This window comes from Oncorhynchus mykiss, chromosome 7 (genome assembly GCF_057628025.1).
Source record: "Oncorhynchus mykiss isolate SJ-2025 chromosome 7, ASM5762802v1, whole genome shotgun sequence".
Classification (NCBI taxonomy): domain Eukaryota; kingdom Metazoa; phylum Chordata; class Actinopteri; order Salmoniformes; family Salmonidae; genus Oncorhynchus; species Oncorhynchus mykiss.
The window spans coordinates 58,198,542-58,214,975 of record NC_143028.1 but is presented as its reverse complement, the minus strand read 5'-3'; the positions used below and the strand labels follow the sequence as shown (position 1 = coordinate 58,214,975).

Below are 16,434 nucleotides of genomic sequence, written 5' to 3'. Positions count from 1 at the left end.
CATCTCAACATCAACTGTTCTGGGGAGACTGTGTGAATCAGGCCTTCATGGTCGAATTGCTGCAAAGAAACCACTACTAAAAGGACACCAAGAAGAAGAGACTTGCTTGGGCCAAGAAACACGAGCAATGGACATTAGACCGACCGGTGGAGGTGGAAATCTGTCCTTTGGTCCGATTAATCCAAATTAGATTTTTGGTTCCAACCGCCGTGTCTTTGTGAGACGCAGAGTAGGTGAATGGATGATCTCCGCATGTGTGGTTCCCACCGTGAAGCGTGGAGGTGGTGGTGTTCTGGTGTGCGAGTGCTTTGCTGGTGACACTGTCCGTTTTTTAATTTAGAATTCAAGGCACACTTAACCAGCATGGCTACCACAGCATTCAACAGTGATACACCATCCCATCTGGTTTGCGCTTAGTGGGACTATCATTTGTTTTTCAACAGGACAATGACCCAAAACACACCTCCAGGCTGTGTAAAGGCTATTTGACCAAGAAGGAGAGTGATGGAGTGCTGCATCAGATGACCTGGCCTCCACAATCTCCCAACAACCCAATTGAGATGGTTTGGGGTGAGTTGGACCGCAGAGTGAAGGAAAAGCAGCCAACAAGTGCTCAGCATATGTGGGAACTCCTTCAAGACTGTTGAAAAAGCATTCCAGGTGACTACCTCATGAAACTGGTTGAGAGAATGCCAAGAGTGTGCAAATCTGTCATCAAGGCAAAGAGTGGCTACTTTGAGGAATCAAAAATATATTTTGATTTGTTTAACACTTTTTTGGTCAGTACATGATTCCATGTGTTATTTCACAGTTTTGGACTTTAAAAATGTCTTTGGGGGGTATTTTTCTTAAAACTGCATTGTTGGTTAAGGCTAAGGGCTTGTAAGTAAGCATTTCACTCTAAGGGCTACACCTGTTGTACTCGCCGCAAGTGACAAATAACATTTAATTTGAGATGGAGGATTCTGTAATCCCTACAGACAGATGTGAGTTTGGTAAGATGCATTTGGAAGATAAGTGTCTACTGTTCATTCAGACAGAAGTGTCTTTAGTGGAGTTGTGTGTCACTCACTTGGAGAAGCGCTCTGCGATGGCGTTGGTCTTGCCTCGCGTGCTGACCAATGAGAGTTCCCTGGCAGTGACGCGTAAAGACTGCGACGCCCACGACCTTCGGCTGAACGAACTTCCGCCTTCCATCTCTGCCTAGAATCACACACACACACGTAGTTAATGATAGAATAAAAGTGTAGACAATTTCAGTTCTACATTTATTATGTAAAAAAAATATATATATATATTTTTTTTAAATATAAAAAAATCCTCCAATACCCATCGTATAGGAATTCACTAATAGAGTGTAGTATCATACAGACAGCCAGGAGAGCCTGGGTTCAACAACCCACACTGATGCTGTTGGATGACACCATTCTGCGGTGAGCAAACATTTTACTGTGACATCACCCAGCCGTTTGTCCATGGTGTGCACCATTACCTCACTGCTTATTAATTAACATTGCCTGTGTTGTCTGACACTTTAATTGAAGGGTATTGGAAAAACATATGTTGAAAACTTTCATATCAACTTGTGTATGGTTAACAAAATTGTGTATGGTTAACAAACTTGTGTATGGTTAACAAACTTGTGTATGGTTAACAAACTTGCATAAAGTTCTGTATTTTTGTGTTGGGTGTCATGTATAGGGCCAGGAGTTTTTCCTGAGGACATGACCATACCAGGTAGCCTATAAGTAGGGCCCAAAGTTTTTCATGCAATTTATATGTAGTAGGCTAGAATTGCAGGAAATTGGCTTAGAAATGCAAAAATTGCTCCACACCGCCATGACATGGCCGCTAAAATTCAGCCACACCAACCGCACCCCTTGCCACACCCCCTACTGCGCCCACCCCCTACTGCGCCCACCCCTTACTGCGCCCACCACCTAAGCTCCTTTTTGATCCAGAAAAAAACCCACACACAGGATTGTTGCATGATTACAGGAACAAGAAAAAAACAAACTCTGCCATCATGATCAAGCGAGCAAGTTCAGACACTGCATGTGCTACTTGACTGCGGGACTGGTACACAATAGACATCAGCAACAATGCTGTCATTGTGTGAATCAGAGCATATCATCATCATCATCATCTGGCTGAGACAGACAGGAGGTTCCGAGAAGATAAATCAGCACCCCGACTGCCACTTATCTCTGCCTGATCTTTATAAGCAACAATTATAGAAGGCCAGAGTATAACATATAGGACATACACACACAGGCAACAGTTAGTTACTATAGTTGCTGTGCTCCTGACAGACACGTACACATTAAAAAGCAGTCTGGTAACGCAGCTGGTAAGCCAGTAAAATAGTCATTTGCCTGGAAGGTAGAAACGTCAAAAGCACGTGACACACGTTATAAATGGAACCACCTTTGGTACACTGCATGATGTGTATTTGTACAGTGGTTTTCAGATTATTTAAATGCCAATAGGCTAACTCTAATGCAGCCATAAGAGTGTATGGACAATGCCCTTTCTTCTGCCCCTTTCATTAAGGTGTGCTTTGCAGGTATTACATTAATGTTACCCGACAAAGACACAGAGGACTTTGAACTCAACGTTACCAGAGCAGCTGGTTTTGTATTGACACAGCACACACAACCATACACATGCAAACAACCAGCACTACTAGACAGTGACCATGACGAATGACCAAATCCAAAAGAATCTCCAACACTTCCTGTCCACAAACCATGGGATCCAGGAAAGGAATCATCTAAGCCACTGAGATGGCAGCCAAGTTCACAAAGAGAGAGACATCACATTAACTTCTCATAAAGACAGTATTTAACATGGCCACAGGGATAGTTTTAAACTTGGCCTTGCATATGTCATATTTCATGAGAAAACGCTAAGAAAAATCAGCCAACGCTTAAACCTTAGCTTAAGTGGATATTGGTTGAAACCCTGAGGTAGTGTGTGTCTCAGAGGCAACGCAACATATTTATGTGCATCAGGACAGCTCAGGAAGCCAGACAGGCAGGGGACATTCCAACGGAATTCCTCCAAAAACGTCCTCAGTCTTTCCTCCAAGCTAAGCGGAGTAAAAAACTAACTCACAGTAGAAAACAAGATGCAAGGCTTGAAGAACTAGAGTAGCAGGAAATATTCAGCCACTCCTGGAGGAGAATGGAAGTAGAAAAAAAAAAAACATTTATTATGCATTTCATCACTGAAGCCTTTAGGTGGATGCTTTTCTATTAAATGTCCATTGTACTTATATCAATTATATGTGCAAGCTAAGCCATCTCCGTTGTGACCTTGAGCAAGTCGCTTAACCCCCCTATAATTGCTCCAGGAGCACTGCATTGTTGCTGCCCTCAGCCCAAACCAGTGCATATTGTATGTCCTGAGGGGTTGGGATAAAGCAGAAGACAAATTGCCGTTGGACATTCATCTAGGCTACATCTTCTTGTAAGCTAACAGAAGCAGTGACAGTGTAGCTAGCAGCATAGCTGTAGCAGCAGCAGTAGGTGTTATGGTGATTGTGATACATAGAGGAACAGGTATCCTAACAGAGATAAGGCTTCCTTCTCACATGGCATTTGTGTCCTTTCAACAAGCTGCGACAGCAGTTTGGTCAATCTGTCCCCACAACACCAGATCTACCCTCTCACCATACCTGAACAAAGTGTCTGCATGCATGGTGAGCTAGTCTATTGATATCTGGTAGTACAATTAAATCTATAGGCTACACTTTACTTCACCATAGTTGATTTTGACTGCAAACTGGGGACAGGATGTCCGAAATAACTTTTGAACCCTTAAGTGACATTGACAGATCCTGTGGATGCACCTTTTCCTGAGCAATCATTATCGTATTTCAGTCAACTAGGCCTCTATGTCAAGCGTCTGTACCCCCCACCCCAAAAAATACAAATATGCACTTTCCAACTAGCACTGATCTCACTGTTAACTACTTTGTTGAGGGAAAACGTACTTGCTACGATTGCAATATGTTGTCTCACCTAGCTATCATAAGACGAATGCACTAACTCATGTAAGCTGCGTCTGCTTAATTACTAAAATGTCAATTCAAAGCACAAAGGCCTTTGAACCCTCACTTTCATCGCATTTTCCCTAGAAATGCTGCATCCACAACAAACCCAGATATGGAACACAACACAGGATCAGTCTATAGCGCAATATAGGCATTTCATCATCAGCGCCTTGAGTGACATGAAGGTACAATCAGTCCTGAACAGCTCAATGCAGAGACGGTGGTTTATAAGTTGCTATTCTCCACCTTCCCTGAATACATTTAGGGAATATGTTTTAAAAAAACACGAAGATTTAAAAAACTTTACATGTAAAATATTTAATTATTTATTTATTTTTACTTTGCAGCCAAGTAAATTCCAGGGACAATAATAACAGCCATGTTAAAATGTCAGGATAACATTGACTGCACCAACTGACAGATCTAGGGCAGAGGATATAGCCTAATTTAAAGTGCTCTTTTACGTCTTACCAAACATACTAGACAGGTAACACCTGAGACAAACCAGTCAGTTACTCTATGCAAACTGATTTGCAGATAATGTAAATCAGTTTGCATAGAGTAACAGACTGGTTTGTCTCAGGTGTTACCTGTCTAATATGTAATTAAACAAAGTACGATGAGGTGTAAAAACTAGTTAAAGTCTGGCTCCAAAACAAACTGAACAAAGAGTCATTAAACACAAAATCATTGTAGATAAACTAGCAGATGAGTCAGAGACCAGGGTTTTTTCCTGGATCAAAAAGGGGCTTAGGTGGTGGGCGTGGCAGAATGAGAGATGAACTTGACATTTTAAAACTAATTTCCTGCAATTCTACATATTTTGCCATGCAGCGGAGAGAAAAAAAATGTAGCAGTTTCAAAGGAATTCACTAATGCCCATGGGCGTGGCGTTGCGCTTGGCCGGAGCAAGGAGTCGAGAGAAAATGTTGCAGTTTTAAAGAACATTTCCTGCAATTCAATGCATTTTCTTTTGCTCAAATAAACACACACAAAAAAAAAAAGAAACGTCACTTTTTCAGGACCCTGTCTTTCAAAAATAATTCATAAACACAGTTTCCCATGCTTGTTCAATGAACCATACACAATTAATGAACAAGCACCTGTGGAATGGTTAAGACACTAACAGCTTACAGACGGTAGGCAATTAAGGTCACAGTTATGAAAACTTAGGACACTAAAGAGGCCGTTCTACTGACTCAGAAAACCACCGAAAGAAAGATGCCCAGGGTCCCTGCTCATCTGCGTGAACATGCCTTAGGCATGCTGCAAGGAGGGCACGAGGACTGCAGATGTGGCCAGGGCAATAAATTGCAATGTCCATACTGTGAGACACCTAAGACAGCGCTACAGGGAGACAGGACGGACAGCTGATCATCCTCTGTGGCAGACCATGTGTAACAACACCCGCACAGGATTGGTACATACGAACATCACACCTGCGGGACAGGTACAGGATGGCAACAACAACTGCCTGAGTTACACCAGGAACGCACAATCCCTCCATCAGTGCTCAGACTGTCTGAAATAGACTGAGAGAAGCTGGACTGAAGGCTTGTAGGCCTGTTGTAAGGCAGGTCCTACCCGGCAACAACATCGCCTATGGGCACAAACCCACCGTCGCTGGACCAGAAAGGACTGGCAAAAAGTGCTCTTCACTGACGAGTCACGCTTTTGTCTCACCAGAGGTGATGGTCGGATTTGCGTTTATCGTCGAAGGAATGAGCGTTACACCGAGGCCTGTACTCTGGAGAGGGATCGATATGGAGGTGGAGGGTCTGTCATGGTCTGGGGCGGTGTGTCACAGCATCATCAGACTAAGCTTTTTGTCATTGCAGGCAATCTCAACGCTGTGCATTACAGGGAAGACATCCTCCTCCCTCATGTGGTACCCTTCCTGCAGGCTCATCCTCACATGACCCTCCAGCATGACAATGCCACCAGCCATACGGCTCGTTCTGTGTGTGATTTCCTGCAAGACAGGAATGTCTCAATCCCATTGAGCATGTCTGGGACCTGTTGGATCGGAGGGTGAGGGCTAGGGCCATTCCCCCCAGAATTGTCCAGGAACTGGCAGGTGCCTTGGTGAAAGAGTGGGGTAACATCTCACAGCAAGAACGGGCAAATCTGGTGTAGTCCATGAGGAGGAGATGCACTGCAGTACTTAATGCAGCTGGTGGCCATACCAGATACTGACTGTTACTTTTAATTTTGACCCCCCCCCCCCTTTGTTCAGGGACACAGTATTCCATTTATTTTAGTCACGTCTGTGGAACTTGTTCAGTTTGTCTCAGTTGTTGAATCTTATGTTCATACAAATATTTCCACATGTTAAAGTTCGCTGAAAATAAACGCATTTGACAGTGAGAGAACCTTTGTTTTTTCCTGGTTTAGTACCAAAACCAATACTGCTGAATGTATTGTTTTGGAATGTTTTATTATCCTACTGTCTAGATTTTATTTAGGTGATTGTTTGTTAAAATATGTGGGTCTATTATTTTTTATACATACTGTACATTTGGAAAGTATTCAGACCCCTTGACTTTTTCCATATTTTGTTACATTACAGCTTTATTCTAAAATAGATTAAATAAATGTTTCTCAATATACACACAATACCCCATGATGACAAAGTTTGAAAATGTCTTAAAAATAAAACTGAAATACCTTATTTACGTAAGTATTCAGACCCTTTGCTATGAGACTCGAATTTGAGCTCAGGTGCATCCTGTTTCCATTGGTCATCCTTGAGATGTTTCTACAACTTGATTTGAGTCCAACTGTGCTGAATTCAATCAATTGGACATGATTTGGAAAGGCACACAACTGTCTATATCAAGGTCCTACAGTTGACAGTGCATGTCAGAGCAAAACCGAGACAGGATTGTGTCGAGGCACAGATCTGGGGAAGGGTACCAAAAAAATGTCTGCAGCATTGAAGGTCCCCAAGAATACAGTGGCCTCCATCATTCTTAAATGGAAGAAGTTTGGAACCACCAAGACTCTTCATAGAGCTGGCCACCCAGCAAAACACACAATACCCCATAATGACAAGGCAAAAACAGGTTTTTAGAATGAGCTCAACTTAGTGTCTGAATACCTATGTAAATGAGGTATTTATTTTTTATATAACACATTTGCAAACATTTCTAACATCCCATTTTCACTTAGTCAATCATGGGTATTGGGTGTTTTTTTTAATCAATTTTAGAATAAGGCTGTAACGTAACAAAATGTGGAAAAAGTCAAGGGGCCTTAATATGTTCCGAAGGCACTGTGTGTAGATCGATAGAGAGAGAGAAACATTGTTCAGACTTAGGCAAGCCAAAAAAAAAAAAAAGGATTTCAATGGCAGAAAAATACCTGGACTCTGAAACACAGATCTCTCCTTCATGGCTGACTTGGCACCTCTCAGCTTAAGGTACTGATCAAGTGTCAACCCTGTGTGTTTAGACAATAGCCTACATATGGTAGAAAAACATTCACATCCATGACATGGATACTGTTGGACTAGCCTTACTACACTAACAGTGGGAGTTACGGTCAATAGTACGAGAACAGATCATTATTATTTGAGATATGCGATCGATATAAAACAGACACACAGTTACAAACAATGGCACAAAGGGAGTGGTAACTTAATTTCTCCCCAAAACATTTGAGTTAACTGTGACACACCTGCAGACATGAAACTCACCTTTTTTAATAGTCTAGTTTTTCCTGGTCTCTTCGATGTAAAATTGTCTCATCTATTATTTTAAAGCACTTCAGTTTGGGTTCAGCATGTAATTTCAGAACTTCCGATGTGTCATACTCCACTGGTGAAACCTTGCGATACCTGACACTGTGTGTGCAATGTCTCTAATGTGTAAGAGTTTAAGGGGCGGAGTGCAGAGAAAAGTATCATGAGAGCGGAGGAAGCAGGTCATGTGATTCCCTGCACCAATGACCTTGGATTGCATTTCTCCTGCCAGGTACATTGTCTGTGTGTCTTCAGCAGAATTTCTAGGAAATAGCTTATACAACTCCCTGCTCTACAGTTAAAAGCATTTTAACAACCTGGTGAAAAACTCAAAACTGATCTAAATTCTATGATTCTATGTCATAACTTGATCCCCCTTCATGAGTGTGGTAAAGAAGGAGAGGTGGTAGTTACAACAAAGGACAGAAAGAAAGCTGGAGGAATGAGTTGAAGAGAAAGGAGGAGAGAGAGCGGGAGAGGAGAAACAAACAGAACCAGAAGCTCAGGTTTCTCTGCGTTGTTTGAAAGGGGACCTGGAGACACCGAGACGTCCCCAGGGGCCTTCGTGGTGCTGTAGCAGGGAGAGAAAACCCTGGCTCTCAATACACTCCACACATTCTAACCACTACTAACCATTGCCTCACACCTGGAGGTGAGCACACGCTTCGTCTGAAAAGTTTATTTTTTATTTTTTAAATTAAACGTCAAAAAAATAAAAACAATACACAAACGTTTCACTTGGGCAGTTTCTCTATGACTTATTGTAGCAATGTATAATCAGAATAACCTTTATCCACCAAGTACATTTGAATTGAACAGGAATTTGACCTGGTAAAATGGATCTGCCACAATAAACATAATATACAGACAGAATGTATAAACAATGAATTTACACTAATAATATATAACGTCCACTATAACACTAAATGCAAAACCACAGGCTACACTGTAAATCTATAACTACACTGTAAATCTATAACTACACTGTAAATCTATAACTACACTATAAATTGGGGAGTCAGAAATGGACAACTGAATCATAATGTAAACTTCTGTGTCTCTATTAATAAACAGGCTTCAAGAGCATGTCAGAGTTGAGGACATTACTCATTTTGCTAAAGAAATAAATACACACACACACACACACACACACACACACACATATACATACATACATACATACATACATATATATAAATAAAATTCTGCCCAGCACCTGAACCAGTGAGATCTGTGTGTAGCCTATTTTCTCTTCAATTTATACAGGAAAGTCCCCTAGTCAACAATGAGAAAAGGGATCACGAAATTATGGTTACCATCATCAATGCATTCCACTGAGTCACCATCACTGGGACATTACTACCTGGCTGCTTCCTCTGTGGTCTACCCTGTCTATTTGCAGAGAGAGAAGGGTGATAAGGCGACATGGTCTGACAGTGTTTTCTAAGACTCAGCTGTGCCATTTCCAAGAAGACAGAGAGAACTGTAAAAATAGTGCCATTAAATGAACATAGAGATGCATTCAAATGGCCACATGGTGCGATCAAGGTACAAAGATGGACAGTCGGCATTGTGCTGGCTGACTGCTGGCACTGAGGTGAATACCAAAGTAGACTCCTCAATTCTCCAGGGACAGCCAATGAATACCCAGCTTGTAATACTCAGCAGGGGTTTGAATAGAATATAGCCTGGCTGTCAGGCCAACAGGTAACCTACTCTGAGAAGCCCAAGTCCACAAAATGGCTGTGCTGAGTATTAAACTAATAGTTCACTCCAAAATCTGTTTTTTAAATGTTTTGAAAATGTAAGTGGTCTAGATGAGTCCATGTCTCACATGCCATCTGTTGTACAGATCTAAGTATATTCCTCAACCCCCTCCCCCCCAGGCACCATCTACAAATATTCCATTAGATGGTGTCTATCTTACCCCTTCATTTGGGGTTGAGGAATATAGCTGGATCTACACAACAGATGGGGTGTGGGTAGTGGACTCATTGTGACACTGCACCCCTATGAGTTTTGAAAACATTTCAACTTTTGTATAGACTCAATAGAGTATAACCTAATAAAACATCTGGTCATGCACTTGCAAAAGTTGCATCAGCAGGAAGGAGTGGTCCAATATGCATTGTTACCACAATCATCAAGTAGCCATAAGCTTATTGTGTCTCCAGTCCTCCACATAGGGAATACCCTCAAAATGGGTTGGCCAACTCCCATCACCTCCCTGCAACCTCCATAAGTAATAATGGTGCAAAATTGGCAACACCTGTGAAATGGGCAAGCATTTTACCCTTGGCTACAGCAAATTCACCATGTGCACACCACTGCCTAAACTAGCATAGCTTAACACACATTTAGACTACTTTTATTAAAAAGTCTAAATGTATTGTATTATAATAACTGGATATATCAACACAAGCTCATAACAAACCTCTTGAAACTTCTTCGGCCTTACGTTTCTGATCTTGCCAGCAACAGCTCCTCCGACAGTCCCACAGGTGCACAATAGAAAGAGAGGCGTTGGTTGTCGTCTGCTAACGTTAGTCTGAGATTTTAACTACATTTTTAAAAGAACATAATTAACATGATTTGTTTAAATGTCTTGCTGCTAAACCAATACGTTTCATATAGCTAATGTAAGTGACTTTGGCTAATTACACTCACAATGATTAGTCTTTTTTTCTCGTGCGCTCCTCAAAGTATTATTGCAAAGTGCGCTCAGTAAACCACGCCCCAGGCATGTTGTTCATACATTGGGACACATTTTATTTTTAATATGGAGATAGGCCTCACATTTTAACAGTGGTGAAAACTATTAAAGTACAAACATTTAAAATAACTACTTAAATCGTTTTGGGGTTTTTTTTTGGGGGGGGGGGGGGGTGTATCTGTACTTTACTTTACTATTTATATTTTTGACTATTTTACTTTTACTTCACTACATTCCTAAAGATTATGTACTTTTGACTCGATACATTTTCCATGACACCCAAAAGTACTCCTAATATTTTGAATGCTTAGGACAGGAAATTGGTTCAATTGATGCACTTATCAAGAGAACATCCCTGGTCATCCCATGGCAGACTCACTAAAAACACATGCTTATTTTGTCACAAAAACACATGCTTATTTTGTCACTAAAAACACATGCTTATTTTGTCACTAAAAACACATGCTTATTTTGTCACTAAAAACACATGCTTATTTTGTCACTAAAAACACATGCTTATTTTGTCACTAAAAACCCATGCTTATTTTGTCACTAAAAACACATGCTTATTTTGTCACTAAAAACACATGCTTATTTTGTCATACTTTTAGACTTTTAGTCAAGTAGTATTTTACTGGGTGACTTTCACCTCTACTTGAGTCCTTTTATATTACTTTTACTCAAGTATGACAATTGGGTACTATTTCCACCACTGCATTTTACAATGCTAATGTGTTTGAGACATGCGTAGACTATTGCAGTTAATTTTGAATTTGACTTAATAATAAAAATATATTTGAGTAGCAAGCAGGCAAACGAGTTCCAGACAGTTCACAATATAAAATGTTCTGCCTTGAGGGGGGCGTTGTATACTAGCTACCTGGTTTGACATTAAATTCACATTACTGTTATTAACCCTTGTACAATGTGTGTAGAGACAAAATTTGAGACACAATTTGAGACATTTTTGCAAATGAATAAAATAAAAAAATAACTGAAATATAACATTTACTTAAGTATTCAGACCCTTTACTCAGTAGCACAAACTCCAAAAAGTTCTGGGACACTGTAAAGTCCATGGAGAATAATGGAGAATCCTCCCAGCTGCCCACTGCACTGAGGCTAGGAAACACTGTCACCACCGATAAATCTGCGATAATTGAGAATTTCAATAAGCATTTTTCTACGGCTGGCCAAGCTTTCCACCTGGCTACCCATACCCTGGTTAACATACCCCCCCAACCCCTCTTTTATGCTGCTGCTACTCTCTGTTTATCTAATATGCATAGTCACTTTAACTATACCTTCATGTACATACTACCTCAATTGGCCCGACCAGCCAGTGCTCCCACACATTGGCTAACCGGGCTATCTGCATTGTGTCCCACCACCCGCCAACCCCTCTTTTTACGCTACTGCTACTCTCTGTTCATCATATATGCATAGTCACTTTAACCATATCTACATGTACATACTACCTCAATCAGTCTGACTAACCGGTGTCTGTACATAGCCTCGCTACTTTTATTTTCAAATGTCTTTTTACTGTTGTTTTACTTCTTTACTTACCAACACACACACACACACACACACACACACACACACACACACACACACATCCTTTTTTTCTCCACACTATTGGTTAGAGCCTGTAAATAAGCATTCAACTGTAAGGTCTACCTGTTGTATTTGGCGCATGCGACAAATAAACTTTGATTTGGTTTGATTTGATCAATGATGTCGCTCTTGCTGCTGGTGATTCTCTGATGCACCTCTACGCAGATGACACCATTCTGTATACTTCTGGCCCTTCTTTGGATACTGTGTTAACTAACCTCCAGACGAGCGTCAATGCCATACAACTCTCCTTCCGTGGCCTCAAACTGCTCTTAAATGCAAGTAAAACTAAATGCATGCTCTTCAACCGATCGCTGCCCACACCTGCCCGCCCGTCCATCCAGCATCACTACTCTGGACGGTTCTGACTTAGAATATGTGGACAACTACAAATACCTACACTAGGTGTCTGGTTAGACTGTAAACTCTCCTTCCAGACTCACATTAAGCATCTCCAATCCAAAATGAAATCTAGAATTGGCTTTCTATTTCGCAACAAAGCATCCTTCACTCATGCTGCCAAACATACCCTCGTAAAACTAACTATCCTACCGATCCTTGACTTCGGCGGTGTCATTTACAAAATAGCCTCCAACACTCTACTCAGCAAATTGGATGCAGTCTATCACAGTGCCATCCGTTTTGTCACCAAAGTCCCATATACTACCCACCACTGCAGCCTGTATGCTCTCGTTGGCTGGACCTCGCTTCATATTTGTCGCCAAACCCACTGGCTCCAGGTCATCTATAAGTCTTTGCTAGGTGAAGCCCCGCCTTATCACAGCTCACTGGTCACCATAACAGCACCCACCCGTAGCGTGCACTCTGGCAGGTATATTTCACTGGTCACCCCTAAAGCCAATTCCCCATTCAGCCACTTTTCCTTCCAGTTCTCTACTGCCAATGATTGGAACGAACTGCAAAAATCACTGAAGCTGGAGACTCATACTCTCCCTCACTAGCTTTACTGCTCCTGTACATAGGCCATCTGTAAATAGCCCATCGAACTACTTCATCCCCACACTGTTATTTATTTTATTTTGCTCCTTTGCAACTCAGTATCTCTACTTGCACACTAATCTTCTGCACATCTATCACTCCAGTGTTTAATTGCTATATTGTAATTATTTAGCCACTATGGCCTATTTATTGCCTTACCTCCCTTATCCTACCTAATTTGCACACACTGTATATAGACTTTTCTATTGTATTATTGACTGTATGTTTGTTTATTCCATGTGTAACTCTGTGTTGTTGTTTGTGTAGCACTGCTTGGCTTTATCTTGGCCAAGTCACAGTTGTAAATGAGAACTTGTTCTCAACTAGCCTACCTGGTTAAATAAAGGTGAAATAAAAACATTTAAAAAGTGTTTTGTTGAAGCACATTTGGCAGCGATTACAACCTCGAGTCTTCTTGGCACACCTGTATTTGGGGAGCTTCTCCCATTCTTCTCTGCAGATCCTCTCAAGCTCGGTCAGGTTGGATGGGGAGCGTTGCTGCACAGCTATTTTCAGGTCTCCAGAGATCTTAGATCGCGTTCAAGTCCGGGCTCTGGCTGGGCCATTCAAGGACATTCAGAGACTTGTCCCGAAGCCACTCCTGCATTGTGTTGGCTGTTTGCTTAGGGTCATTTTCCTGTGGGAATTGTGAGCCTTCGCCCCAGTCTGAGGTCCTGAGCACTCTGGAGTAGGTTTTCAAGAAGGACCTCTCTGTACTTTGCTCCATTCATCTTTGCCTTGATCCTGACAAGTCTCCCAGTCCCTGCCGCTGAAAAACATCCCCACAGCATGATGCTGCCACCACCATACTTCACTGTAGGGATGGTGCCAGGTTTCCTCCAGATGTGACGCTTGGCATTCGGGCCAAACAGTTCAATCTTGGTTCAATTCATTCAATTTCATCAGACCAGAGAATCTTGCGTCTCATAGTCTGAGTGCTTTAGGTGCCTTTTGGAAAATCCAAGTTGGCTGACTGGTGGAGTGCTGCTCCTTCTGGAAGGTTCTCCCATCTCCACAGAGGATCTCTGGAGATTCTTGGTCACCTCTCTGACCAAGGCCCTTCTCCCCCGATTGGCCGAGCAGCCAGCTCTAGGAAGAGTCTTAGTGCTTCCAAACTTCTTCCATTTAATAATGATGGAGGCCACTGTGTTCTTGAGTACCTTCAATGCTGCAAACATTTTTTGGTACCCTTCCCCAGATCTGTGCCTCGACACAATCCTGTCTCAGAGCTCTACAGACAATTCCTTCAACCTCATGACTTGGTTTTTGCTCTGACATGCACTGTCAACTGTGGGACCTTATATAGACAGTTGTGTGCCTTTCCAAATCATGTCCAATCAATTGAATCAAGTTGTAGAAACATCTCAAGCATGATCAATGGAAACAGGATGCACCTGAGCTCAATTTCGAGTCTCATAGGAAAGGGTCTGAATATTTATGTAAATACGGTATTTCTGTTTTTTATTTTTAACAAATTTGCTAACATTTCTATTTCTGTTTTCGATTTGTCATTATTATTGATGAGGACATTTTTTATTTCATCAATTTTTAAAAAAAGGCTGTAACGTACCAATATGTGGAAAAGGTCAAGGGGTCTGAATACTTTCTGAATGCACTGCACACCGCTGCTACTGTCTATCCTGTTGCCTGGTCACTTTATCCCTACCTATATGTACAGTACATAGCTTCCTCCTTGTACCCCTGTACCCCTGTACATCGACTCGGTACTGGTACTCCCTATATATAGCCATGTTATTTCTTGTTGTTATTCATTGTATTTATTCCTCGTGTCATTATTTCCATTATTTTTATCTTTACCTCTGCATTGCTGGAAAAGGACCTGTAACTAAGGATTTCACTGTTAGTCTACCCCTGTTGTTTACGAAGCGTGTGAAATACAATTTGACATTGCACCCTGCATCACACAAGCACACAAAGTGACATAATCTGCACCCAGCGAGCAGTTGTTGGGGGTTAACTGCCTTGATTACGGCAGAACGTCAGATTTTTTCAACCTTGCCAGCTCAGGGATTCAAACCAACGACCATTCAGTTATTGGCCCAATGCTCTTAACCACTAGGCTACCTATGTGTGAGCCATATTCTGCCAGTGCAATAGTGGTCGTGATCATAAACAGATTAATATACAGTCTAAGATTAACTAAAACAGCCTTATAGATATTGAGTTATGATAGGCAGGGTCCAACTGATTCTGCATTGCTTTTCAATGGAATGGAATTGGAATTGACCTTGATAATAGTAGTAGTAGTATACACTGAGTGTACAAAAAATTAGCAACACATGCTCTTTCCATGATATAGACTGTCCAGGTGAATCCAGGGGAAAGCTATGATCCCTTATTGATGTCACGTGTTAATCCACTTCAATCAATGTAGATGAAGTGGAGGAGACAGGATAGTAGATGCCAGGCGCACTGGTTTGAGTGTGTCAAGAACTGCAACGCTGTGTGTTTTTTTCACACTCAACAGTTTCCCATGTGTATCAAGAATGGTCCACGACCCAAAGGACATCCAGACAACTTGACACAACTGTGGGAAGAATTGGATCCAGACAACTTGACACAACTGTGGAATGCTGTTTACCTTGCTGATATACTGTGCGTTATTTAAGCAATAAGGCACGAGGGGGTGTCGTATATGGCCAATATTCCATGGCTAAGAGCTGTTCTTTCGCACAACGCAACACAGAGATGGATACAGCCCTTAGTTGTGGTATATTGGCCATATACAACAAACCCAGAGATGCCTTATTGCTATTATAAATTACGTTGGTAACCAGTTTATAATAGCAATAAGGCTCCTCAGGGGTTTGTGATATATGGCTAATATACCACGGCTAAGGGCTGTGTCCAGGCACTCCTCATTGTGTACATAAGAACAGCCCTTAGCCGTGGTATATTGGCCATATACCACACCTCCTCTGGCCTTATTGCTTTAATATAGCATAGTGGGCTTCGTAAGCCACGCCCCAGTGGGCGGGGCTATGTATGTTGCTCTTGCACTGGGACATATTTGATTTTTTATACAGCGATAGACCTCTCATTTACAAAGGGTCTGCGGTGGTTCTGTGTATTTATGGTAGTATTTAAGACAAGTGTAGGCTTTTGCAGTTTCTTTTGTATTTGGCGTTGCGTCGTGCATAAGAACAGCTTTAGCCCGTGGTATATTGACCATATACCACACCCACTCGTGCCTTATTGCTTAAATAACGTACGGTATATCAGCAAGGTAGAATTCAATGTCTATAGTTGATTCTTACATGTACTATTGAGATGATTTTGAAAGCA

The 16,434-nt window shown here is 41.6% G+C and overlaps 1 protein-coding gene across 4 annotated transcripts in view; it reads right to left on the bottom strand.

The window, feature by feature from the left end:
* LOC110528214 (LIM domain and actin-binding protein 1) overlaps positions 1-10,543 on the bottom strand; it is a 36,247-nt gene extending 25,704 nt beyond the window's left edge. For 2 of the 4 annotated variants that reach the window (XM_090241484.1, XM_036983802.2), the window contains exons 1-2: positions 10,234-10,543; positions 1,073-1,203 (exon numbers count right to left, since the gene is read on the bottom strand). In XM_090241484.1, coding sequence (XP_090097610.1) covers positions 1,073-1,197 — 125 coding nt within the window. In that variant the 5' untranslated portion in view covers positions 1,198-1,203; positions 10,234-10,543. Of the gene's footprint in view, positions 1-1,072; positions 1,204-7,754; positions 7,936-10,233 lie in introns of those variants that run through there. The other 2 variants (XM_021610069.3, XM_090241485.1) reach the window with 1 other exon arrangement.
* Positions 10,544-16,434: the final 5,891 nt, after the last annotated feature.